Source organism: Oncorhynchus clarkii, chromosome 4 (assembly GCF_045791955.1).
Source record: "Oncorhynchus clarkii lewisi isolate Uvic-CL-2024 chromosome 4, UVic_Ocla_1.0, whole genome shotgun sequence".
NCBI lineage: Eukaryota > Metazoa > Chordata > Actinopteri > Salmoniformes > Salmonidae > Oncorhynchus > Oncorhynchus clarkii.
The window spans coordinates 88,621,186-88,649,135 of NC_092150.1; the positions used below are offsets into that span (position 1 = coordinate 88,621,186).

Genomic DNA, 27,950 nt, shown 5'->3' on the forward strand with positions numbered 1-27,950 from the left:
TGTGGTTTCATTCTGTTGGTTAATCTATCAGATCTGTCCTCCGTTTCTGTGGTTTCATTCTGTTGGTTAATCTATCAGATCTGTCCTCCGTTTCTGTGGTTTCATTCTGTTGGTTAATCTATCAGATCTGTCTTCTGTTTCTGTGGTTTCGTCTGTTGGTTAATCTATTCGATCTGTCTTCTGTTTCTGTGGTTTCATCTGTTGGTTAATCTATCAGATCTGTCTTCTGTTTCTGTGGTTTCATTCTGTTGGTTAATCTATTCGATCTGTCTTCTGTTTCTGTGGTTTCATCTGTTGGTTAATCTATCAGATCTGTCTTCTGTTTCTGTGGTTTCATTCTGTTGGTTAATCTATTCAATCTGTCTTCTGTTTCTGTGGTTTCATTCTGTTGGTTAATCTATTCGATCTGTCTTCTGTTTCTGTGGTTTCATTCTGTTGGTTAATCTATCAGATCTGTCTTCTGTTTCTGTGGTTTCATTCTGTTGGTTAATCTATTCAATCTGTCTTCTGTTTCTGTGGTTTCATTCTGTTGGTTAATCTATTCAATCTGTCTTCTGTTTCTGTGGTTTCATTCTGTTGGTTAATCTATCAGATCTGTCTTCTGTTTCTGTGGTTTCATCTGTTGGTTAATCTATCAGATCTGTCTTCTGTTTCTGTGGTTTCATTCTGTTGGTTAATCTATCAGATCTGTCTTCTGTTTCTGTGGTTTCATTCTGTTGGTTAATCTATTCAATCTGTCTTCTGTTTCTGTGGTTTCATTCTGTTGGTTAATCTATCAGATCTGTCTTCTGTTTCTGTGGTTTCATCTGTTGGTTAATCTATCAGATCTGTCTTCTGTTTCTGTGATTTCATCTGTTGGTTAATCTATCAGATCTGTCTTCTGTTTCTGTGGTTTCATCTGTTGGTTAATCTATCAGATCTGTCTTCTGTTTCTGTGGTTTCATCTGTTGGTTAATCTATCAGATCTGTCTTCTGTTTCTGTGGTTTCATTCTGTTGGTTAATCTATCAGATCTGTCTTCTGTTTCTGTGGTTTCATTCTGTTGGTTAATCTATCAGATCTGTCTTCTGTTTCTGTGGTTTCATTCTGTTGGTTAATCTATCAGATCTGTCTTCTGTTTCTGTGGTTTCATTCTGTTGGTTAATCTATCAGATCTGTCTTCTGTTTCTGTGGTTTCATTCTGTTGGTTAATCTATCAGATCTGTCTTCTGTTTCTGTGGTTTCATTCTGTTGGTTAATCTATCAGATCTGTCTTCTGTTTCTGTGGTTTCATCTGTTGGTTAATCTATCAGATCTGTCTTCTGTTTCTGTGGTTTCATTCTGTTGGTTAATCTATCAGATCTGTCTTCTGTTTCTGTGGTTTCATTCTGTTGGTTAATCTATCAGATCTGTCTTCTGTTTCTGTGGTTTCATCTGTTGGTTAATCTATCAGATCTGTCTTCTGTTTCTGTGGTTTCATTCTGTTGGTTAATCTATCAGATCTGTCTTCTGTTTCTGTGGTTTCATTCTGTTGGTTAATCTATCAGATCTGTCTTCTGTTTCTGTGGTTTCATTCTGTTGGTTAATCTATCAGATCTGTCCTCTGTTTCTTTCTTTTCCTCTTATTTCTTCATCTTTCTTTTCTCCTTCATATTTTCCTCCTTTTATTCCACTTCTTCCTCTTCCTCCTCGTCCTCTTCCTCCTCATCCCTCCCCGTACCTCCTTCCTCCTTGTCCTCCCTTCTCGTACCCTCTTCCTCTTGTTCCTCTCCTCCTCATCTTCTTCCTCTCCTCCTTCTCTTCTTTCTATCCCTCCCTCTTTCCTCTGCTTACCCTCTCCAGGTCTCTCACGGTATGCTCCTGCTACCTCTTTTTTTCTCCCCAGTCAAGGCTCTGGTTCCTCCTGTCCCTAAACTGCTAAAGTCCCTGTTCCCAACCAGGGAGGAGAAGAGAGACCTGACCCATGTCCCACAGCAGGTAAAGTACTAAACTAATAACACTACTGATCTCTGGTCAGTTCATAGACCAGACCCCTATCTGCCAGCAAGTATTTACACTACTGCTGAACGTATTTGCTACCCTTTAACAGTAACATCTGCTTTGTGGTCAGTTCTTATTTATAGCATATGCTTCATTCAGAGCAACAAAAAACACATGCTGCCCATAAACACTATATATATATATATATATATATATATATATATATATATATATATATATAAAACCAACATTCACATTATCTCACACATTTAGTAACCTGCTCTATGTGAAGCGGCCATCTGTTGTTATACTAGTGTTAGCAGTTCTTCAATAACACAAACCCCAAAGCAAATCGGGGGGAGAAAAATAGATTTATTTGAAAAGGACAAATTATTATGCTGGGAAGTAGATGTTCAGTCTTCCCTGTCCTCAGTTTTTCTCCACAGAAGGAACAAAGGAACAGGATGCCATTAATACACCCCCCCCCCCACCCCCACCCTGGGGTTGACCAATCAGAAGTCCTTGCAGTACAACTGAGCCAATGGCCAAATAACAAGTATCCTGCTCCAGACTCGATGTATAGACCAATGAAAATGTAGAACGCGTAGCTCTGAGTTCAGGACCGACATTCCACACATTCTAAACAGCTGTTGAACTATTTTCCCTATTGACCATTAGTACTTGTGTTGTGTATTTTTATCTTCAAAATAGTCTTATACTCGGGTATAATTTACAGTACCTCTGATAGTCTCTGAATGGGAATATTCTCCAGCGGTGTGAAGGAGTGGTGCAGTGGACAGGAGATAGATAGATAGATAGATAGATATATATATATATATATATATATATATATATATATATGACAGTGGTTGTTGTGTTCCAGGTGTTATCGGCTTAGCCAGAGGATGACAGGGTAGTTCCCGTTTGACCTGCTGACTATGACCTCAGTAGGTTCTTCTCCTGCTGATGAAAATAGCATCTTTCAAGCCAAAACATCAGAAAACAATCACCTCTCATTTTCCGACTATGATTCTAGAATTTCGATTGTGCTGTTGCAGCCGATCTGCTTTGTGTCTTTTCTCACCTGTCCTCTACTTTCCCTTATCTGAGGAGACAGGGCTTTGGAATGTTTAGCTGTAAAAAAAATAAATTAAAACAAATAAAGTAAATTAAAAACAAATTCTTATTTTCAATGACGGCCTAGGAACAGTGGGTTAACTGCCTTGTTCAGGGGCAGAACGACAGAATAGTGGATTCGATCTTGCACACCTTTCGGTTACTCGTCCAGCGCTCTAACCACTAGGCTACCTAGTGGTAATGGCCTTTATCATACTTTATTTCATTTCCAGCGTTTTGAGCAGGACAGAATGGAGGATGATTTAATAGAAAAGGGACAGGAATCTGGATACTGTCCCTAGATCAGAGGCTGGAGTCTGGATACTGTTCCTAGATCAGAGGCTGGAATCTGGATACTGTCCCTAGATCAGCGGCTGGAATCTGGATACTGTCCCTAGATCAGAGGCTGGAATCTGGATACTGTCCCTAGATCAGAGGCTGGAATCTGGATACTGTTCCTAGATCAGAGGCTGGAATCTGGATACTGTCCCTAGATCAGCGGCTGGAATCTGGATACTGTCCCTAGATCAGCGGCTGGAATCTGGATACTGTCCCTAGATCAGCGGCTGGAATCTGGATACTGTCCCTAGATCAGCGGCTGGAATCTGGATACTGTTCCTAGATCAGAGGCTGGAATCTGGATACTGTCCCTAGATCAGAGGCTGGAATCTGGATACTGTCCCTAGATCAGAGGCTGGAATCTGGATACTGTCCCTAGATCAGAGGCTGGAATCTGGATACTGTCCCTAGATCAGAGGCTGGAATCTGGATACTGTCCCTAGATCAGAGGCTGGAATCTGTATACTGTCCCTAGATCAGCGGCAGGAATCTGTATACTGTCCCTAGATCAGCGGCTGGAATCTGTATACTGTCCCTAGATCCTGTCTGTATCCTGTCCCTAGATCAGAGGCTGGAATCTGTATACTGTCCCTAGATCAGAGGCTGGAATCTATATACTGTCCCTAGATCAGCGGCTGGAAGAGAGCTTGAGCCTGTTTCTGTAATGACATCTATGATTGATTTAACTGTCATATACTCTGTGAAACATCTCTGATTAAACTTTTAACACATGTTCTCATCTTTAGCCTCTCCTTCAGAGCCTACCTCGCATTGTAGTGCAGTCCGCAAGTGTTGAAGAGGACTTGGATACAAAACTTAGTCGTCACTTGGTAAGTTACTTGATCGTCTGTCCCTAGTAAGTATTGAGAATAATATGGTAATATGTTCGTCACCATTCATTACTTGTCTGTTTGGTTAATTCCACAGGTTCCCATTGGGGAAATCGTCCCCCCGAAGTGCCAATCAGAGGCTGGGAAAACCATGCCCCTCCCACCGGCTATCATCCCTCCGCTCATCCCTGAGATAGAAGACCCCTTCCCCAGTCCGGTCAGCGAGGCATCCAGTGGCTACATGTCCACCAGCGTCTCCACGGCAACCCTGTCAGAGGCTTACCTGATTTGTGGGGACCTCGGTCTGTCAGCCAATCTCAATCCAGATGGCTTTGAGGTGACGCACAGGTCGTTCGAGTCCGACATCGGTCGCTGTCTTCATCAGGAGTCTAACATGGCCGACCAGGAGGAAGAGAGGGCCACTGCTACTGACCTGGAGGCTTCAGAGAAACAGGGGACTGATACTAGTTCTCCCCAGGCAGACAGGACTGATATTGATACACTACGAGCAGACTCTTCTCTCCCATTGGAACCACATGGAACCTCCGCAGAACCTCTTCTCATATCAAAACCCTATAAATCCTCAGGAGAACCTGAAGATATGACTCCACCAGAGTCACTGACACACAAGTTTACACAAGAATACTACAGACTACTACCGTGTGAAGAATCAATCCAACCAGAGTCACTGACATCGTCTACACAAGAACAGTCTGTAGTATCTAATGAGTCTGAACCACCAGTCCAGCCATTCAAGTCTGTACAAGAACAACTGAGACAGTCTTCACCAGACAAGTCAACAGAAAAACTGTCTGTAGAATTAGACCAGTCAGAACCACCAGTCCACATAAAAGACCCAGTCCAGTTAGAAGAACCACCAGTGGAGCCAAAGCCACCTCGGGAACAGCGTGAGGCAACAGCTGAGTCAGCACCTCTAGACCAGCTAGCACCTCTAGACCAGCTAGCATCACTAGACCAGCTAGCACCCCTAGACCAGCTAGCACCTCTAGACCAGCTAGCACCTCTAGACCAGCTAGCACCTCTAGACCAGCTAGCATCACTAGACCAGCTAGCACCTCTAGACCAGCTAGCACCTCTAGATCAGCTAGCATCACTAGACCAGCTAGTACCTCTAGACCAGCTAGCACCTCTAGACCAGCTAGCACCTCTAGACCAGCTAGCACCTCTAGACCAGTCAGCACCTCTAGACCAGTCAGCACCTCTAGACCAGTCAGCACCTCTAGATCAGCTAGCACCGGCAGACCAGCCTGAACCTGCACTTACCCCTGTAAAGCTTGCACCTAGCCAGCCAGCCGAAGCTCCAGCCCTAGCTCCAACCCCAACCCTGGCTTCAGCTCCAATCACTGCCGTAACTCCTGCTCCTGTCCCACCCAAAGCCCCTCTCCTAACCACTGTCCCAACCCTTCTTCCAGCACTAGTTGCCAAACCTCCCAGTAGCTCGGCAGCAAACCCATTCAAGATTCAGAAAGTAAAGACGTCCGATCTGAAGTCCTTCCATCCTATCGTAAATGAGGATGAGAGCCAGGCCAGGAACAGTGGTCTTAGTGCTGATCTCTCTCTTCCTCTGGATATCCTCTCTGATTCAGACGAAGGAGTCACTGACACAGCCACAGAGGTGCCTGACTGGCTGAAGGAGGGGGAGTTTGTGACTGTAGGAACTAATAAAAGTGGCACTGTGCGCTACGTGGGACCTACGGATTTCGCAGACGGAACCTGGGTTGGAGTGGAGCTGGACTTACCTGCGGGTAGGTAGATGAGGTTACCATGTGATGTGTTCTGATTTGTATTTATTTTTTACTTTACGATTCTGCTGTAGTTCTTGTGATGGCTAGCTAAGTATTGTGTGTGTGATATATTTTGAGTAAATTCGTGTTGGATGTCTCACTGGCTCTTTCTCTATCCAGGGAAAAATGACGGGTCTGTGGGTGGAAAGCACTACTTCCACTGTAACCCTGGTTACGGGGTGTTGGTGCGTCCTGATAGGGTGAGCCGTGGAGGAGTCGGGGGCGGGGCTAAGGAGAAGCGGCGACAGCAGCAGAAGCGTCGCAGTGCTAACCTATCAGGGTCCAGCCCTAACCTGGCTGCCCTCACTGCCCTGGCCAAGGGAGAGGGGACTGGGACCAGTCGCAAAGGAGACAACCGTAAATCCTGGAACAGCTGAGAGGAGAGTGTAGCAAGGTTGGGGTCAATTTCATTTCAATTCAGTCAATTCAAGAAGGAAACTGGAATTACAATTTCAATTTCCCCTGAACACATCTCTAGAGATGCATTGAGGAAAATTTGAAATTCGAATTTCAGTTTACTTTCCGAATTGCTGGAATTGAAACTAGATTGACCCCAACCTGGTGGGTACTAGACACGACGCAACGCCACAACCAACTAGTAGAGGTGCAACCCGAAAACCACAGCAACATATCAAGACATAAGAGGTGCACCGTTTTCTTGTTTTAAATGTTCAGTCACCGATCAACAGGTGGAGGAGAGGCCCAGTTCATGGTGCTGGCTGCATCAAGGAGTAGGATTAAGTTACCCCCTAGTCACTGATCTTGGGTCAGTTTGACTTTTTCCCCACTCATGGATAAGGTTAGTATTGGGGGGAGGGGATTACGAACAAAAGATTGAACAACTTTTGGCCAAGGTATCTGTGGAATAAGTTTACCGTGTTTGTATACAATACAATGTAATAGTAGTAATTTATGTTCTTAACCCTGTGGAGGCTCCCCGGAGGCTCACAGGGATATTGGTATCCACAGTACTCCACCAAGTATATTTTCTTTATTTTTCTTTACATAAATGCACTGTGATTCAAGTTCTAACACGGCAAAGTCTTTGCCTCATGGCAAAATGTGCAGAATTCCAGGATGATCGCTTTAAAACTGCAACGTTTTATTCTCCGATGCCAAGAGGCGGGTCTTTTAAATGTTCTTTCTCCGGGCCCTCGACTTGTTTCGTTCAGCCTTACACTGCAGACGGCATAGTAAAACGCCTTGTAGGCTGTTTTTAACACACTGGAGATGTCTTCTGATTATGAGCGGGTCCTTGTTGAATTTTCTATCACAAAAGGGGTCCCAGGCCCCAAACAGTTTGCGAACCCCTGACCAAGGGGAAACTTCACCTCCAGAACTTTCTTTCATATCATCTGAATGTAATTTTTTTTGTCTGATTGGGTCTCTCAGGTTCTCAAATAACACGTGCCATATTTTATTTACCAGGGTTGCGATCAATTCCATTTCATTTCAGGAAATACACAAATTCCAATTCTATTCAATGCTTTTCAATTAGGAATTTGGTTTACTTTCTGAATTTACTGAAATTGAAATGGAATTATCCCCAACCCTGGTTATTACAACTGGTTATTACAACTGGTTATTACAACTGGTTATTACAACTGGTTATTACAACTGGTTATTACAACTGGTTATTACTACAGGTTATTACAACTGGTTATTACAACTGGTTATTACAACTGGTTATTACAACTGGTTATTACTACAGGTTATTACAACAGTGTGGCAGAACAATATGTTATCATGATCTGTTTTTAGCTAACAGGAAATATTCTGTGTGTATTAACTTTACTTAAACTGCTTGATTGGATCATTTTATGTTTGGATGTTATGTTATAAGGTTTTGGTATAGTGTGGGACAGGTAGAATGCAACCTGGTATGTGTTTTATGTATACTGAACAAAAATATAACGCAACATGTGAAATGTTGTCCCATGTTTTAATGATCCCAGAAATTATCCATATGTTCAGAAAGCTTATTATTCTCACATTTTGTGCACATATTTTACATCCCTATTAGTGAGCATTTTTCCTTTGCCAGGATAATCCATCCACCAGACAGGTGTGGCATATCAAGAAGCTGATTAAACAGCATGACCATAACACAGGTGCACCTTGTGCTGGGGATAAAATGTGCAGTTTTGTCACACGATTCCACAGATGTCTCAAGTTATGAGGAGCGTGCAAATGGTATGCTGACTACGGGAATGTCCACCAGAGCTGTTGCCAGAGAATTTAATGTTAATTTCTCTACCATAAGCCACCTCCAATGTCGTTTTAAAGAATTTAGCAGTATGTCCAACCTGCCTCACAAACGCATGTAACCACGCCAGCCAGCTTCTTCACCTGCGGGATCGTCTGAGACCAGACCATTAAACTTTTTTTAATATACTTTTTACCCCCTTTTCTCCCCAATTGGTAGTTACAGTCTTGTCCCATCGCTGCAACTGCCATACAGACTTGAGAGAGGTGAAGGTCGAGAACCATGCGTCCTCCGAAACACGACCCTGACAAGCCCCACTGCTTCTTGACACATTGCTCGCTTAACCCGGGAGCCAGCCGCAACAATGTATCAGAGGAAACGCCGTACAACTGGCGACTGTGTCAGCGTGCATGTGCCCGGTTCCGCCACAGGAGTCTCTAGAGCGCGATGGGACAAGGACACCCCGGCCGGCTAACCCCTCCCCTAACCCGGGCCAATTGTGCACCGCTTCATGGGTCTCCCGGTCGCGGCCGGCTGCGACACAGCCTGGGATCGAACCTGGGTCTGTAGTGACGACTCAAGCGCCTTAGACCACTGCGCCACTCGGGAGGCCCACTAAGGAGTATTTCTGTCTGTAATAAAACCCCTTTGTTGGCGGGGGAAACAACAAATTCTGAGTGGGTGGGACTGGCTCTCAAGTGGGTGGGCCTATGGCTTCCTAAGCCCACCCATGGCAGAGCTCCTGCCCAGTAATGTGAAATCTGTAGACGAGGGTCTAACCAATTTATTTCAATTGACACATTTCCTTATATGAACTGTAAGTAATTTTTGAAATTGTTGCAATTTGCGTTTATATTTTTGTTCAGTATAGTTTCTGTGCATGGATGGGTTCTGTTTTGTATGCAGATTTGGGTATTTATGTAATGTATTAGGGGGTTTAAGACATTGCACATTGGGCTTGTTTTTAATTATTTTTCAAATGTTTTATACGTGCATTCCGTCTGATCTGACTATGAATGTTCCATTTTATTTCTAGATGGAAACTAGACATTTTTAAAAGAAATCGATGGGATGACCACTAACCTCTTTTTTTTAAATATCAATATGGTGTTACAATAAACTGTATACTTCTACATCTTTACCAAGTTTTTATTTACAACTGAATTTTATTACGTCTTAATAAACTACGCTTCCAAATGTCTAGGAACCTTTAATGCTCCAGTTTATTTTGTCGGGTAGGACATGTAGTTTGTGTCAGATTTCCTTGTTATCGCGCTGACCAAAATTAAACTACAACTCCCATGTAACTATCGTCAAGGTGTCTCTTTCAATATGGCTGTTGTCAGTCAGACAAAAGACAAACAGTCCGCTTGTGATTGAAATCTAGTAAAAAAGGGCCGGGCACTCCTGCTACTAGCTGGTGGTTGATCGATGTGTTGCTTCTGTTAATAAGCGGTTTTCCCGACCGCCACACGCTGTCTTGTGGTGGTGCAATAATTAAAGGGTCAAGTGTACGGAGGCACATCGAGATAGCCAGCTACCATAAGGTAAGATTTAATATATTTAGCAAGCAAACGTTAGCTACTAGCCTATACATTGTTTTCTAATGGTGGATTAGCAGTTGTCTATCTTGCAATCTGGTAAAAAAATTATAATAATAACCAGCCCATTAAATTAAACTGAAACCGTTGTCTGATTTAACTAAGTTATCAAAAAATGCATAGCCTAAAGTCATGTATTATTTTGAATTTTCTAGCTTACCAATAAACTAGCAAGGAGTATTTTTACTGGATAGGTCTGTCTGGAAAGGCTAATTACTAGCCAGTACCAGCTCTATTTTCAGTACCGTAACAACAACAGTTTTGTTGTGTACCCGAAGGCCTTTGTTTACCCTCATTTTGCCCAGCAAGGTAACGATGATGCATTGCAGAATGACTCATGTAAACAAGTTCCTATCTGTGTGAATTTTTTATTTTCTTTGCGTTTGAATCTGGGCTGTTTCGCAAATGTACTTGAACTACACAGAAATATGCAGCTACTTGACGCACCCATTACCTATATGACTAAATCAAGATATAGTTGTTAAAAGATTATTTGTGGCTGATGCCATGATGAGATTTATTTTTTATTTTTTTACAGACCTAAAGAGCCAAACATATGCAGCACCACAGCTGAAATACTAGACCGCATTAAAGAAGGGCAGAAACCAAGGAGCCTGTGTGGTGACCAGTGTGTTGTTTGCTATCTAGGGCTATGCCATCTGTCAGAGGAGACAACTGAAGGATTAGGTCAACCGATCATGGGTTTATACACATCATTGGTCAGAACTGAGGATAAATTACAGTTGTATAACAGTCTCTCTCTCACACACACACACACACACACACCTTGTCTTGTGGTCTAACTAGAAGTTAACCTTTTTGTTAGCGTTGTGCTCGTTCTGGTTAACCCAGCTTTGTTAGTTAACCTACGGTCTAGTTAACCGTTAACTGGGTAAATATCTCCTGCTCAGGTGGGTAGGTAATGAATACAAAGGCAGTGATTGAGCCTCGGCTGGTCTAGGCTACTAAGAGAACGGGGAGAATCCCTGTAACAAATTGTTCAAAGCACAACACCTGACACCTTTTCATAATTGTCCCTATTCTATTACTAGTTGATGGGCTCTAGATTAGAAAAGTTAGTCAGGCAACATGATTTGAAATTGTTTAGGACTGCAGCTAGCAGTGGACAGGTTTTAATGGTGTGATGGTTTACTTAGCCCTGGCAGCAGACTATGAAAAAAGGCAATTTTACTTATTTAAATACAGATCAGTTGTCAGGTTTGAGATGATAGAATTAGGCTCCAGATCACTGTCGTATGGTGGTTCTAGAACTGAAAGTAAATCCAATGTAAAGTGCAAGCATGGCTCTAGTGGTCAGAAGTGAATGCATTACCAGTGAATGCTTCATAAGATGGAAAATGTTGCCGCAGCCTGGTTATGATGATCATATTGATTTCTTATAACGCAGTGAAATGCTTATGGAAAACCATTCGGAGAAATGTTTAGCCTATGGAAAACCCATGCAGTGGGGGAAGTGCATTTATTATTGGTCTTAAAGCAGTAGAATGATTATGAGACAGCATCTGCTGCTGCTTTCAAGGTGACTTTACATGAATTGTCTGCTGTTCCCAAAAGAAGCTCCCTCATTTATTTTCTCCCTCCATACCTCCACTCCCTCTCTCTCTTACTTTTTCATTCCTTTTCTCTCACACTCTTCTTCCTCCTCCGCCTCTCCCCCACCTCTGTCCCTTCCTCCTCCTCCTCCACCTCTGTCCCTTCCTCCCCCTCCTCTTCTCCTCCAGGATGTCTCATTACACAGACGAGCCTCGCTTCACCATCGAGCAGATCGACTTGCTCCAGAGGCTGCGGCGTACGGGCATGACCAAGCAAGAGATCCTCCACGCCCTGGACACCCTAGACCGGCTGGACCGCGAGCACGGGGACAAGTTCGGTCGTCGCACCTCCTCCTCCTCCTACGGAGGAGGAGGAGCAAATAGCTCTGTGTCCGACCCCAATAGCACCACCACAAACAACAACAACAACAACAATACTGCCTCTGTTTCTGCCGCCACCACCACCTCAACAACATCCTCTTCCTGTAGTAGTAATCATAATAATGGTGGAAGCAGTAATGTTAACATGGCCCTGGCCTCATCCTCCACCAACTCTACCGCCACACAGACACAGTACCTCCCTCCACGTGGGGGGCTCTCCCCGTCGCCTAGCAACGGCTATGACACCTCCCCACCACCCGGCCCGCCCCCGCCCTCTGCCATCCTCTCGTCCCCGGTGTCGCTGGTCGCCATGGTGCAGAACGGGGGGCGGGACAGCCTGGCGGCAACGCCCAATGGGAAGCTCTCGCCGCCTCGGTACCCAATGAATAGCGCTGCTGCCGTCAGGCCGTTCGGGTTTGAGGCCACGGAGGAGGAGCTGGACATTGATGACAAGGTGGAGGAGCTCATGAGGTCAGTGATGATGTCACGGTGGGGTCAATATAACTATATTTATCAGTTTATACACCAGTCCACCACCATCATATCAGTTTATACACCAGTCCACCACCATCATATCAGTTTATACACCAGTCCACCACCATCATATCAGTTTATACACCAGTCCACCATCATCATATCAGTTTATACACCAGTCCACCATCAGGACTGTATCAGTTTATACACCAGTCCACCACCATCATATCAGTTTATACACCAGTCCACCATCAGGACTGTATCAGTTTATACACCAGTCCACCACCATCAGGACTGTATCAGTTTATACACCAGTCCACCATCATCAGGACTGTATCAGTTTATACACCAGTCTACCATCATATCAGTTTATACACCAGTCCACCATCATCAGGACTGTATCAGTTTATACACCAGTCTACCATCATATCAGTTTATACACCAGTCCACCACCATCAGGACTGTATCAGTTTATACACCAGTCTACCATCATATCAGTTTATACACCAGTCCACCATCATCAGGACTGTATCAGTTTATACACCAGTCCACCATCAGGACTGTATCAGTTTATACACCAGTCCATCACCATATCAGTTTATACACCAGTCCACCATCAGGACTGTATCAGTTTATACACCAGTCCATCACCATCAGGACTGTATCAGTTTATACACCAGTCCACCATCTTCAGGACTGTATCAGTTTATACACCAGTCCACCACCATCATATCAGTTTATACACCAGTCCACCATCAGGACTGTATCAGTTTATACACCAGTCCACCATCTTCAGGACTGTATCAGTTTATACACCAGTCCACCACCATCATATCAGTTTATACACCAGTCCACCATCTTCAGGACTGTTATCAGTTTATACACCAGTCCACCATCATCATATCAGTTTATACACCAGTCCACCATCAGGACTGTATCAGTTTATACACCAGTCCACCATCAGGACTGTATCAGTTTATACACCAGTCCACCATCATCAGGACTGTATCAGTTTATACACCAGTCCACCATCATGACTGTTATCAGTTTATACACCAGTCTACCATCAGGACTGTATCAGTTTATACACCATTCCACCATCAGGACTGTATCAGTTTATACACCAGTCCACCATCATATCAGTTTATACACCAGTCTACCATCATATCAGTTTATACACCAGTCCACCACCATCAGGACTGTTATCAGTTTATACACCAGTCCACCACCATCATATCAGTTTATACACCAGTCCACCATCAGGACTGTATCAGTTTATACACCAGTCCACCATCAGGACTGTATCAGTTTATACACCAGTCCACCATCAGGACTATATCAGTTTATACACCAGTCCACCACCATCATATCAGTTTATACACCAGTCCACCACCATCATATCAGTTTATACACCAGTCCACCATCAGGACTGTATCAGTCACAGATGCACTGTCTTTCACACACTTAAAAAGCATGAAAACGTTTAGGCTACCACTTCCACTATTGACTAACTATTATTAAGTCGCCCAAATGAAAATGTATTCGAACAGTCGTCCTGCCCGTAGGTCTCTTGATGTATGCATCTGTTGAGTTACAAGGGGAACAAGGATGAATGCATAGCACAGTAACTATAATGATAAAAAGCCATGCTACCATGTCTGCCCCCTCCTCTTAGAAGGTGCATTAGATTACATAATGTCCTGTAAGGGAAGCAGCGTTCAGAAACACTCTCCCTGGGATCAGTCTCATGTTGCAGAGTGCTGCTGCGTGGTTGGATGGTGCTGGGTGGTTGGATGGTGCTGCGTGGTTGGATGGTGCTGCGTGGTTGGATGGTGCTGCGTGGTTGGATGGTGCTGCGTGATTGGATGGTGCTGCGTGGTTGGATGGTGCTGCGTTCCACACCCCCACGTTATATCCTCCATACTACGGATATTATCTTAAAGGAGGAATCTACTATTGGTGCATCCATTTTTGTACTTTATAAACTTCAGATCGCCCCTTAATGTGCCTGTTTCCTTCTGTTTTCTCAGCTCTGCTGTGTTTAGCTGTTGGCACCTTCATCCTCTTCCACTCACCCTCCTCCTCCACTCACCACCCATCCTCCTCCACTCACCCTCTTCCTCCTCCACTCACCACCCATCCTCCTCCACTCACCCTCTTCCTCCTCCACTCTTCCTCCTCCTCCTCTCTTCCTCCTCCACTCACCCTCCTCCTCCTCCTCCTCCTCCACTCACCACCCTCCTCCTCCTCCTCCTCCACTCACCACCCTCCTCCTCCTCCTCCTCCTCCTCCTCCACTCACCACCCTCCTCCTCCTCCTCCTCCACTCACCACCCTCCTCCTCCACTCACCACCCTCCTCCTCCACTCACCACCCTCCTCCACCCACCACCCTCCTCCTCCTCCTCCACTCACTCACCCTCCTCCTCCTCCACGCACCCTCGTCCTCTACCCACCCTCCCATTCTCCTCCCTCCTGATTTAGAGCCTGTCCCGGATGTCATCCTAATCCCTATATAGTGCACTACTTATGAACAAGTTCCATAGTGCTCTGGTTTAAAGTAGTGCACTATATAGGCAATAGGGTGCTATTTGGGACGTATCCTCGTAGTGTCGATAAGCAGCAGTCTTTCTTTGTGGGTCTATCTAATTTTAGCTGCGCCTCAATAAGGGAGGAGGAGGCGTGACTCATTCGATCTGGGAAATATGGAGACTAGTGGAATAGTGAGCACCTGCAGGACAGCGACTGCTGTACACCACGTCTTCCATCTCTTCAGATCAGGCTCTTTTACTAGACCAGGTCCCCACTTTCAGCCCAACGAAGGGAAACTGCAGTAGGCAAGGAGGGCACAGGTGGGGCACTCTGCCTGGTAGGGTGTCCGCCCGCTCGGCCTGGTAGGGTGTCCGCCCGCTTGGCCTGGTAGGGTGTCCGCCCGCTCCGCCTGGTAGGGTGTCCGCCCGCTCGGCCTGGTAGGGTGTCCGCCCGCTCGGCCTGGTAGGGTGTCCGCCCGCTCGGCCTGGTAGGGTGTCCGCCCGCTCCGCCTGGTAGGGTGTCCGCCCGCTCCGCCTGGTAGGGTGTCCGCCCGCTCCGCCTGGTAGGGTGTCCGCCCGCTCCGCCTGGTAGGGTGTCCGCCCGCTCCGCCTGGTAGGGTGTCCGCCCGCTCCGCCTGGTAGGGTGTCCGCCCGCTCCGCCTGGTAGGGTGTCCGCCCGCTCCGCCTGGTAGGGTGTCCGCCCGCTCGGCCTGGTAGGGTGTCCGCCCGCTCGGCCTGGTAGGGTGTCCGCCCGCTCGGCCTGGTAGGGTGTCCGCCCGCTCCGCCTGGTAGGGTGTCCGCCCGCTCCGCCTGGTAGGGTGTCCGCCCGCTCGGCCTGGTAGGGTGTCCGCGTGTCCGTAGGGTGTACGCTCGCTTCGCATGTCCGTAGGGTGTCCGCCCGCTCTGTCCAGAAAAACAGGCTTTGGAGATGAAATTTGACTTCCTTATATTACAAAATCCATTTCAACAAGAGAAATATAGATTCTTCATTTTCTGAATCGTTCCGTGGGATCTTTCTCAAACATATCAGCAAAAATAAATTGGTGTTGTTGTAACCTAATCACATCCCATAATAAGCACCAAGCTCTGTTGACATAACGGTGCAGGTTTCTCATAACTTGGCAGGTTTTTTCATTTTGTGGTTGTTGTTTTTAAAGTTCAGTTAGCGTGACACGAGCTGAGTTAAAAAGGCTTTGAAAATAAATAGCTCATTGCGCCATTGACATTTAACAGATGTGCTTGTTTTTGTGAGAAATCTCAGGAATTAATATAGAAAACCGTAAATGTTACTGTAATTTAATCATACCCATATGTTTTCATTAATTGAATTCCCTTAATCTATTTTATGAGAATTTGTAAGATTCTTGTTTGCATAGAATAGACGGAGACCAGTCTTATCAACAATAGGTAACAGAATTTATTCTCGGAGCGCGCTGCCACGTTACCACGAGCAACAGTTTATATACAATAACATGACGTCATTTCATTGCTCCTAAAATTAATTCTCTCCTCTCGACCGGGACAAAGGGAACTTTAAAAGTTCATTCAAAGTTCATTCTGACCCCCCTAGCACATACACAGGACACACAACACAACTGAGTTCATTCTGACCCCCTAGCACATACACAGGACACACAACACAACTGAGTTCTTTCTGACCCCCCTAGCACATACACAGGACACACAACACAACTGAGTTCATTCTGACCCCCCTAGCACATACACAGGACACACAACACAACTGAGTTCATTCTGACCCCCCTAGCACATACACAGGACACACAACACAACTGAATTAACTTTTTTTCTTATCTAAAACACCCCAGAGCTCATTTCTTCGGTTCAACCATAGGTTAACTACCTTATCTGTTTACTTAATCCACAACCCATTCCTTTCTTCCTAGTTGGAATGGTGTTCATTAACTTTAATTACTCCTTGTCCGTGTCACACAATCTCTTCTTATGAACTCATATTGTTAATCAGATGTAATAAAACAGAGTATAAGTTTACTTAGTTACAGTTCCATTTAAAATAAGATTATTGTTCAATCATTTAATCATAATTTTCGTAACAGTAAACTCAAATACTGAGTATCTGTCTTACCTCCTATATAGTTTTATAGTCCTGCGAGAAGAAAGATGACCAGTTTAACAGTGAGCCTGTCAGGTGACCAGTAGCCTGTCAGGTGACCAGTAGCCTGTCAGGTGACCAGTAGCCTGTCAGGTGACCAGTAGCCTGTCAGGTGACCAGTAGCCTGTCAGGTGACCAGTAGCCTGTCAGGTGACCAGTAGCCTGTCAGGTGACCAGTAGCCTGTCAGGTGACCAGTAGCCTGTCAGGTGTCCAGCATGTAGCCTAGCTGACGCAATTCAATTTAACTGACGTTTATCCACTTTTCTTCCCTCCTTTGGCCTCCATTGATTTTAGTTTTCCTAATTCTAATTCCTACAAGAGTTAAACTCCAATAACTTTTGAGCGGATTATGACCGAGACATGAGGTTTGGCCCATTTTTTGTTTTCTTAGAAGTTAGTCAAAAGATGCGTTTTTGATTGGACAACGAACTACATGGTAGTAGAAAACACACTGGTCCATGTTTTACAAAGCAAACATAACTATGTTTGTGTGTGTGTGTGTGTGTGTGTGTGTGTGTGTGTGTGTGTGTGTGTGTGTGTGTGTGTGTGTGTGTGTGTGTGTGTGTGTGTGTGTGTGTGTGTGTGTGTGTGTGTGTGTGTGTGTGTGTGTGTGTGTGTGTGTGTGTGTGTGTGTGTGTGTGTGTGTGTGTGTGTGTGTGCGCAGGAGGGACGGCAGTATCGTCAAGGAGGAGATCAAGTCCTTTCTGGGAAACAGGAGAATCTCTCAGGCTGTGGTGGCTCAGGTCACAGGTCAGTGAAGACACACACACACATTCTGTGTTGGCCCAGGTCAGTAAGACCGTGAAGCTTCCACTATAACTGACAACCCGTCGCACTACAAACCTCACACAGCAATCAACTTTCTAACAGACATAGGATTGAGTTGAATAGCCTTTATTTCATCAGACATCTATTTTAGTATATGGGCAGTACAGTGATAGCTACATTAGGTGTGTGTGTGTGTGTGTACACACACTACCGTTCAAAGTTTGGGGTCACTTAGAAATGTATTTGTTTCTGGTCATTTTGAGCCTGTAATCGAACCCACAAATGCTGATGCTCCAGATACTCAACTAGTCTAAAAAAGGCCAGTTTTATTGCTTCTTTAATCAGGACCACAGTTTTTTCAGCTGTGCTAACATGATTGCAAAAGGGTTTTCTAATGATCAATTAGCCTTTTAAAACTTGGATTAGCTAACACAATGTGCCATTGGAACATAGGAGTGATGGCTGCTGATAATGGGCCTCTGTACGCCTATGTAGATATTCCATTTTAAAAAATCAGCCGTTTCCAGCTACAATAGTCATTTACAACATTAACAATATCTACACTATATTTCTGATCAATTTGATGTTATTTTAAATGGGACAAAAAATTAGCTTATCTGTCAAAAAACAATGACATTTCTAAGTGACCACAAACCTTTGAACAGCAGTGTGTTTTTAGTCAGTACAGTGATAGCTACATTAGTGATTGTGTGTGTGTGTGTGTGTGTGTATATATATTTACAGTCCCAGTCAAAAGTTTGGACACCTACTCATTCAAGGATTTTATTTTATTTTTACTATTTTCTACATTGTAGAATAATAGTGAAGACGTCAAAACTATGAAATAACACATATGGAATCATGTAGTAACCAAAAAAAGTGTTAAACAAATCAAAATATATTTTATATATGATTCTTTAAAGTAGCCACCCTTTTTCCTTCATGACAGCTTTGCACACTCTTAGCATTCTCTCAACCAGCTTCACCTGGAATGCTTTTCCAACAGTCTTGAAGGAGTTCCCGCCTATGCTGAGCACTTGTTGGCTGCTTTTCCTTCACTCTGCAGTGCAACTCATCCCAAACCATCTCAATTGGGTTTAGTGTGTATATCTATATGCAGTACAGTGATGGCTACAATTCTCTTTGCTGTAAGTGTGTTAAGTCTCTGTGTTTATTGCCTGGTAGGACTGCTTTTTTTAACTGTGTGGTGCATGTGTGCTTCCAGGTATCAGTCAGAGCAGGATCTCTCATTGGTTGCTCCAGCACGGCTCTGACCTCAGCGAACAGAAGAAGAGAGCTTTCTACCGCTGGTACCAGCTAGAGAAAACTACCCCAGGTACACCTACCTGTCTGTCTGTCTGGTCTGGTCTGGTCTCTAAACTAAAACAATTTCAGCCCTTTTGGTTCCATTTGATGTCTAGTGAATATGAGACATGTTAAAAAGTTCTAACTTAATGCTTTCTCTCTATTGGCTCCTCCAGGTGCCACTCTAAACATGTGCCCTGCCCCCATGGCTCTGGAGGAGATGGAGTGGAGACAGACCCCACCCCCTATAAGCACCGCCCCCGGGAGCTTCCGGCTTCGGCGTGGGAGTCGCTTTACCTGGAGGAAGGAATGTCTGGCTGTGATGGAGAGGTTAGGGGGAAGGATGAGGGGAGAGGTTAGGGGGAAGGATGAGGGGAGGGGTTAGGGGGAAGGATGAGGGAAGGGAGAGGGATGAGGGGAGAGAGGTTAGGGGGAGGGATGAGGGGAGAGAGGTTAGGGGGAGGGATGAGGGGAGAGAGGTTAGGGGGAGGGATGAGGGGAGGGATGAGGGGAGGGAGAGGGGGGGATGGGGGGAGGGAGAGGTTAGGGGGAGGGATGAGGGGAGAGAGGTTAGGGGGAGGGATGAGGGGAGAGAGGTTAGGGGGAGGGATGAGGATAGAGAGATTTTGGGGGAGGGATGAGGGGAGAGAGGTTAGGGGGAGGGATGAGGGGAGAGAGGTTAGGGGGAGGGATGGGGGGAGGGAGGTTAGGGGGAGGGATGAGGGGAGGGAGCGGGGGGGAGGGATGAGGGGAGGGAGAGGGGGGGAGGGATGAGGGGAGAGAGCTGGGGGGAGGGATGAGGGGAGAGAGGTTGGGGGGAGGGATGAGGGGAGAGAGGTTGGGGGGAGGGATGAGGGGAGAGAGGTTAGGGGGAGGGATGAGGGGAGGGAGGGATGAGGGGAGAGAGGTTAGGGGGAGGGATGAGGGGAGAGGTTAGGTGGAGGGGGGATGGGGGGAGGGAGGTTAGGGGGAGGGATGAGGGGAGAGAGGTTAGGGGGAGGGATGAGGGGAGGGAGAGGGAGGGATGAGGGGAGAGAGGTTAGGGGGAGGGATGAGGGGAGGGAGAGGGAGGGATGAGGGGAGAGAGGTTAGGGGGAGAGAGGCGGGGGGGATGAGGGGAGAGGGGGGGGATGAGAGGGGGGGTGGGAGGGGAGGGGGGGATGAGGGGAGAGAGGGGATGAGAGGAGGGGGAGAGGGGAGGGGGGGATGAGGAGAGAGGGGAGAGGGGAGGGGGGGATGAGGGGGAGGGGGGGATGAGGGGAGAGGGGAGGGGAGGGGGGGATGAGGGGAGGGGGGGAGGGGGGGATGAGGGGAGGGGGATGAGGGGGAGGGATGATGGGGGAGAGAGGAGGGGGGGATGAGGGGAGAGGGATGATGGGGAGAGAGGAGGGGGGGATGAGGGGAGAGAGAGGAGGGGGGGATGAGGGGAGAGAGAGGAGGGGGAGAGGGATGAGGGAGAGGAGGGGGGAGGGCGAGGGGAGAGAGAGGAGGGGAGGGATGAGGGGGAGGAGAGAGAGGGGGGGCGAGGGGAGAGAGAGGGGGTAGGGATGAGGGGAGAGAGAGGGGGGAGGGATGAGGGGAGAGAGAGAGAGAGGGGAGGGATGAGGGGGAGGAGAGAGGGGGGGGATGAGGGGAGGGGAGAGATGAGGGGGGAGAGGGATGAGGGGGGGAAGGGATGGAGGGAGAGAGCGGGGGGGAAGGTGGGGAGATTACTAGTTGTGCGAGGCGATTGGGCAGGAGATGTGAGGAGAGGGCCCTTGTCAAAAGTAGTGCACTACATAGGGGAGAATCTCAACCTTGCGGCCTCTCTTCTCATAACCCATTGGATGAGAAGGTCAGAGGTGACCTCTTCCCATCTCATCCAATGGGTTTTGAGAAGGGGTCGAGGAGAGAGGTGGGAATAGGGTACCATTTGGAATACTACCTAAATCCTATGTTTTGCCATGACAACCACCTCTTCTCCTCAGCTACTTCAATGACAACCAGTACCCTGACGAAGCCAAGAGAGAGGAGATCGCCAACGCCTGCAACGCGGTTATCCAGAAACCAGGTATTTCCTTCTGTCCACCTTACCGTTGTACTGGTTTTTCTTGTTCTCATGCACCTCTTTTCTTACTAGGACCTGATTTCGCTGATAGCAGCTTTGTTGAGTAAATTTTTACTTACAATGACTGTGATATGAGGTTGGTTATCTGCCTTACCTAGCTTTTAATTGTTAAAAAAATAAATAAACAAATCAGCATACTTTGCCCTAAGGAATATAATTTACTATACGCAATAATAAACTGTGGACTGTTTTATTCCAGGGAAGAAGCTGTCGGACCTGGAGAGAGTCACATCCCTCAAAGTCTACAACTGGTTTGCCAACCGACGCAAGGAGATCAAGAGACGGGCTAATATTGGTAATGCTTGGCTAATATTGGGGACGCTGGGCTAATATTGGGGACGCAGGGCTAATATTGGGGACGCTGGGCTAATATTGGGGACGCTGGGCTAATATTGGGGAAGCTGGGCTAATATTGGGGAAGCTGGGATAATATTGGGGACGCTGGGATAATATTGGGGACGCTGGGCTAATATTGGTAACATGGGCTTGTGGACGCTGGGCTAATATTGGGGAAGCTGGGATAATATTGGTAACACTGGGCTAATCTTGGTAACACTGGGCTAATCTTGGGGGAGCTGGGATAATATTGGTAACGCGGGCTTGGGGACGCTGGGCCAATATTGGTAACGCGGGCTTGGGGACGCTGGGCCAAAATTGGGGACGCTGGGCCAAAATTGGGGACGCTGGGCCAATATTGGTAACGCGGGCTTGGGGACGCTGGGCCAAAATTGGGGACGCTGGGCCAAAATTGGGGACGCTGGGCCAAAATTGGGGACGCTGGGCCAATATTGGGGACGCTGGGCCAATATTGGGGACGCTGGGCCAATATTGGGGACGCTGGGCCAATATTGGGGACGCTGGGACAATATTGGGGACGCTGGGACAATATTGGGGACGCTGGGACAATATTTGGGACGCTGGGATAATATTGGTAACGTGGGCTTGTGGACGCTGGGCTAATATTGGGGAAGTTGGGATAATATTGGTATCGCGGGCTTGGGGACGCTGGGCTAATCTTGGGGACGCTGGGCTAATCTTGGGCACGCTGGGATAATATTGGGGATGCTGGGATAATATTGGTAACGTGAACTTGTGGACGCTGGGCTAATATTGGGGAAGCTGGGCTAATATTGGGGAAGCTGGGCTAATATTGGGGAAGCTGGGCTAATATTGGGGAAGCTGGGCTAATATTGGGGAAGCTGGGCTAATATTGGGGAAGCTGGGCTAATATTGGGGAAGCTGGGATAATATTGATAACACTGGGCTAATCTTGGGGACGCAGGGCCAACATTGGTATAGCGGGCTTGGGGACGCTGGGCCAATCTTGGGGACGCTGGGCCAATCTTGGGCACGCTGGGCCAATCTTGGGCACGCTGGGCCAATCTTGGGCACGCTGGGCCGATCTTGGGCACGCTGGGCCGATATTGGGCACGCTGGGCCGATATTGGGCACGCTGGGCCAATATTGGGGGCGCTGGGCTAATATTGGGGGCGCTGGGCTAATATTGGTAACACAGGGCTAATATTGGTAACGCGGGCTTGAGGCTGGGTATCTGTTGTAATAAAGACAAAGAACGAGGGCTCGGTTTCTCGATAGTGATGGAACTTCGGATTAGGAGTGTTTAAACAATGCGTCTTTCCTACAACTGCCCCGAAGACGTAACATAAGTTTCCCAAAGCGCCATGCAGAGCGAATGTTTCAGAAGTGAGTCGTTGAGGCATGTGTTCATACTGATTGGAGAGAAAGAAAGGAAGAACTGTTCTCAGATCAGTGTTCTCCATCCAACTCTTACATTAACATTATAACGATTCCACAATTTTTGTATTTGTTTTTAATTTATTTAACCTTTATTTAACTTATCTTTATTACAATGACGGCCTTCCAGGGAACAGTGGATGTAACTGCCTTGTTTAGGAGCAGAACGACAGATTTGGGGGCAGAACGACAGATTTGTACCTTGTCAGCTCTGGGATTCTATCTAGCTACCTTTCGGGTACTGGCCCAACGCTCTAGACACTAGGCTACCTGCTGCCCTCCACAATACTGACGACTCTTCCTAGAAAGATATTATCACCTATGGCTGCAAATATTAGGCGGCTTATTATAATGTTTACCCTATAATAAGTCAAGATTTGGCACATCATGAAATATATTCTGTTTTTCTCAAGAAGCCACGATCTTGGAGAGCCATGGGATAGACGTTCAGAGTCCTGGAGGACATTCCAACAGCGACGACATCGATGGAGGGGACTACACAGAACAGGCCTGTGACCTGCCCTACTTTGACAAGAGACCCATGGCCAGACCCTTTGGCTTCTACAGGCTGGAGCCCACTTCACCCACACAGGTATGCAGCCAGAACCAGGTATGCAGCCAGAACCAGGTATGCAGCCAGGACCAGGTATGCAGCTAGGACCAGGTATACAGCTAGGACCAGGTATGCAGCCAGGACCAGTTATGCAGCCAGGACCAGGTATGCAGCCAGGACCAGGTATGCAGCCAGGACCAGGTATGCAGCCAGGACCAGGTATGCAGCCAGGACCAGGGACAGGTATGCAGCCAGGACCAGGTATGCAGCCAGGACCAGGTATGCAGCCAGGACCAGGACCAGGTATGCAGCCAGGACCAGGTATGCAGCCAGGACCAGGTATGCAGCCAGGACCAGGTATGCAACCAGGACCAGGTATGCAGCCAGGACCAGGGACAAGTATGCAGCCAGGACCAGGTATGCAGCCAGGACCAGGTATGCAGCCAGGACCAGGTATGCAGCCAGGACCAGGTATGCAGCCAGGACCAGGACCAGGTATGCAGCCAGGACCAGGGACAGGTATGCAGCCAGGACCAGGGACAGGTATGCAGCCAGGACCAGGACCAGGTATGCAGCCAGGGACAGGTATGCAGCCAGGACCAGGTATGCAGCCAGGACCAGGGACAGGTATGCAGCCAGGACCAGGGACAGGTATGCAGCCAGGACCAGGGACAGGTATGCAGCCAGGACCAGGTATGCAGCCAGGACCAGGGACAGGTATGCAGCCAGGACCAGGTATGCAGCCAGGACCAGGGACAGGTATGCAGCCAGGACCAGGTATGCAGCCAGGACCAGGACCAGGTATGCAGCCAGGACCAGGGACAGGTATGCAGCCAGGACCAGGGACAGGTATGCAGCCAGGACCAGGGACAGGTATGCAGCCAGGACCAGGGACGGGTATGCAGCCAGGACCAGGGACGGGTATGCAGCCAGGACCAGGGACGGGTATGCAGCCAGGACCAGGGACGGGTATGCAGCCAGGACCAGGGACAGGTATGCAGCCAGGGCCAGGTATGCAGCCAGGACCAGGACCAGGTATGCAGCCAGGACCAGGTATGCAGCCAGGACCAGGTATGCAGCCAGGACCAGGTATGCAGCCAGGACCAGGGACAGGTATGCAGCCAGGACCAGGACCAGGTATGCAGCCAGGACCAGGTATGCAGCCAGGACCAGGTATGCAGCCAGGACCAGGGACAGGTATGCAGCCAGGACCAGGTATGCAGCCAGGACCAGGGACAGGTATGCAGCCAGGACCAGGGACAGGTATGCAGCCAGGACCAGGACCAGGGACAGGTATGCAGCCAGGACCAGGGACAGGTATGCAGCCAGGACCAGGGACAGGTATGCAGCCAGGACCAGGGACGGGTATGCAGCCAGGACCAGGGACAGGTATGCAGCCAGGACCAGGTATGCAGCCAGGACCAGGGACAGGTATGCAGCCAGGACCAGGTATGCAGCCAGGACCAGGTATGCAGCCAGGACCAGGGACAGGTATGCAGCCAGGACCAGGTATGCAGCCAGGACCAGGACCAGGGACAGGTATGCAGCCAGGACCAGGGACAGGTATGCAGCCAGGACCAGGGACAGGTATGCAGCCAGGACCAGGGACGGGTATGCAGCCAGGACCAGGGACAGGTATGCAGCCAGGACCAGGTATGCAGCCAGGACCAGGGACAGGTATGCAGCCAGGACCAGGTATGCAGCCAGGACCAGGTATGCAGCCAGGACCAGGGACAGGTATGCAGCCAGGACCAGGGACAGGTATGCAGCCAGGACCAGGTATGCAGCCAGGACCAGGTATGCAGCCAGGACCAGGTATGCAGCCAGGACCAGGTATGCAGCCAGGACCAGGGACAGGTATGCAGCCAGGACCAGGTATGCAGCCAGGACCAGGGACAGGTATGCAGCCAGGACCAGGACCAGGGACAGGTATGCAGCCAGGACCAGGGACAGGTATGCAGCCAGGACCAGGGACCACTGTCTCATATGCCGAGCGTTGCGATTTATAATGTTGATCGCCACTGTAAAAACCGTCTTGACATTATCTCCGACATTTGCAACAATGTTGCAATATTAAAATTCTATCTCCACTGTGTCCTATAATAATGGTGTTGTGAGTCGGGACGAGACATTGTTTCAGCCAGTCAAGCATGAATCAGCGCCATTTTTATAAAGAAATGTTAAAAAAATAATAATAATTTACGGAAATGAAAAGCAGCTAGTTTGCTGTCTTGCTAGCTTCAGTCTGAAGTGATTATGTTAGCTGTGTAGTTGGCTAGCTAGCAAGGGGGGGGGGGGGAGCTTCCATAGCAACCATTTTGGTTTCCGATAGTTCCAGAACTTTGCAGGTTGCTATCAACCAGTTCTTGGGTGGTTTTGCTTTACATGGCAGTCGATAGGAATAGAACTAACGACCAGAGAACGCCTAAAATTGCACTGGACAACCAGTGTTCGTGAATGTAGCATTGTGTTTTGTTGAAAAATGTATGGTTTTGGAACGAATCTTCCTTTTTTAATTCTATCACGGCTGCGGTGCTCTACGACTCTATGCCGCTCGGCTTCGCCTCGTAGCTATGACCACGTCACAGCCATGATAGAAAAGTCATAACACATGGCCTCGTGTTATTGGTTAACTACATCTCTGCTTCCGGCTGTTCCCCCACCCAGAGTCACACCATGTTAGATGGGCAGCATTCCCCCCCCCCCCCCCCCCCCAGTCAATATGCTCAGATTACCGTAGTCACTACTAGGGCCATCTCCATTTTGAAGTAGTCATGTGGGTGGGACCACTGAGGTACAATAAGAACTGGAGACTGTGTCCAAAATGTCCGCCCGTTGTTTTCAAGGAAATCTACTCGGGTTTGCATACGCCGATTCATGCATCGTCTAGATCCGGGTTGCATCTGGCTTTGTACAGACCAACATCACATGCACACTTTCACTCGGCGCGCACAAGGAGCAGCGACAATTATTTGAATAATTCAATGGATTTTTTTTTTTTTTTTTTGCACAAAGGCCATGACTGAAGTGTCTTATTAAGAGTTTTCAAATCTGACTTCTCTGTGTTCGTGTCAGCTAAACTGCAGTACCAAAGAAAAACAGTAGAAGCAGTCAACCTATTTTTTTAATAAATTTAACTAGGCAAGTCAGTTAAGAACAAATTCTTATTTTCCTTGTCAGCTCGGGGATTTGATCTAGCAACCTTTCGGTTACTGGCCAAACGCTCTAACCACTAGGGTACCTGCCGCCCCTTGCTTCCTCTCTGCTATGGGCGAGGAGAGAGGGATTTACTCCGCCCCAAATCTGTCCACAAAAAAATATGACCACGAAGTGAGAAATTGTTGTACGGAGGTCCATGAGTGTTGAATGTAGTCAACAAAAATGTGTATTGCCAATATTTTCCACGTGAAGCGTATTGGATTCAATAGAAGCTGGTCATGGTTAGGTTGGTACAAATGTGCTGATTTAAGTGGACGTGCGTGGAATTTCGGCAACTTTTTGAAAAAATAGTACTTTATATTGGCGTTGTGCCTGTTGTTCACAGAATGGTCCTACCAGATCTCTCCATTTGGGCAGTCACTTAACCCATAGCAATTATATTGACAAGATAGTTAAGGAAGGGTCACAGGATTCCATCCAGGTCGTCAGGATGAGTCAGCCAATGAATTATACGCCTGAGCAAAGTTTCCATAACTAAGACAATACACTGCAGGTAACCTTGGCTCTGTACCTGTTAAGACAAATACACTGCAAGGTAACCTTGTCTCTGTACCTGTTAAGACAATACACTGCAGCACAGTAGGTGGTGGTGTGCACCATTTTAGTTGATGTACGCACTGCCAGTACACTAATAGAACTAGAACAATAAATTGACTACTTTAAAATGGAGATTGACTACTTTAAAATGGAGATTGACTACTTTAAAATGGAGATTGACTACTTTAAAATGGAGATTGACTACTTTAAAATGGAGATTGACTACTTAAAAAAAAAATGCACTGCCAATGCTGCCACAGAAGTCAGCCATTACAAGGATAAAAGGTGTGCTATCTTTCCATATGGATGATCTCTCCCCTCCTCCTCCTAGGATGATGGTCCAGGCCATGGAGACCACCAGGACCCCATCTCTCTGGCCGTTGAGATGGCAGCAGTCAACCACACCATCCTGGCTCTTTCCCGGACCGGAGGGGTGCCCAGCGACATCAAGACAGAGGCCCTGGATGATGACTGAACACTGGGAGGGAAGAGGGGAGGGGGTTACTGGATGAATGACTGAATGAGGGGAGGGGGTTACTGGATGGATGACTGAATGAGGGGAGGGGGTTACTGGATGGATGACTGAATGAGGGGAGGGGGTTACTGGGTGGATGACTGAATGAGGGGAGGGGGTTACTGGATGGATGACTGAATGAGGGGAGGGGGTTACTGGATGGATGACTGAATGAGGGGAGGGGGTTACTGGATGGATGACTGAATGAGGGGAGGGGGTTACTGGGTGGATGACTGAACAGGGGGAGGGGGTTACTGGATGGATGACT

The 27,950-nt window shown here is 47.5% G+C and overlaps 2 protein-coding genes across 3 annotated transcripts in view; both read left to right on the plus strand.

Moving 5' to 3' along the window:
* LOC139407421 (kinesin-like protein KIF13B) overlaps positions 1 to 9,236 on the plus strand; it is a 75,193-nt gene extending 65,957 nt beyond the window's left edge. Inside the window, exons 39-42 of the mRNA XM_071151189.1 lie at positions 1,864 to 1,955; positions 4,160 to 4,243; positions 4,341 to 6,009; positions 6,169 to 9,236. Of these exons, the coding sequence (XP_071007290.1) occupies positions 1,864 to 1,955; positions 4,160 to 4,243; positions 4,341 to 6,009; positions 6,169 to 6,425 (2,102 nt within the window). The 3' untranslated portion in view covers positions 6,426 to 9,236. The remainder of the gene's footprint in view (positions 1 to 1,863; positions 1,956 to 4,159; positions 4,244 to 4,340; positions 6,010 to 6,168) is intronic.
* Positions 9,237 to 9,599: 363 nt separating this feature from the next.
* Positions 9,600 to 27,734, plus strand: LOC139407418 (homeobox-containing protein 1-like). 2 transcript variants are annotated; one of them, XM_071151186.1, is made up of 9 exons: positions 9,600 to 9,801; positions 11,598 to 12,260; positions 17,589 to 17,674; positions 18,918 to 19,028; positions 19,174 to 19,327; positions 20,965 to 21,047; positions 21,304 to 21,399; positions 23,276 to 23,451; positions 27,500 to 27,734. In XM_071151186.1, the coding sequence occupies exons 2-9, from the start codon at positions 11,599 to 11,601 to the stop codon at positions 27,641 to 27,643; spliced, it is 1,512 nt and encodes a 503-aa protein (XP_071007287.1). In that variant the 5' UTR covers positions 9,600 to 9,801; position 11,598; the 3' UTR covers positions 27,644 to 27,734. The 2 variants fall into 2 exon arrangements, with proteins under 2 accessions (XP_071007287.1, XP_071007286.1); XM_071151185.1 differs by having other exon boundaries at positions 23,273 to 23,451; positions 27,500 to 27,643.
* The last annotated feature ends 216 nt before the right edge of the window (positions 27,735 to 27,950 follow it).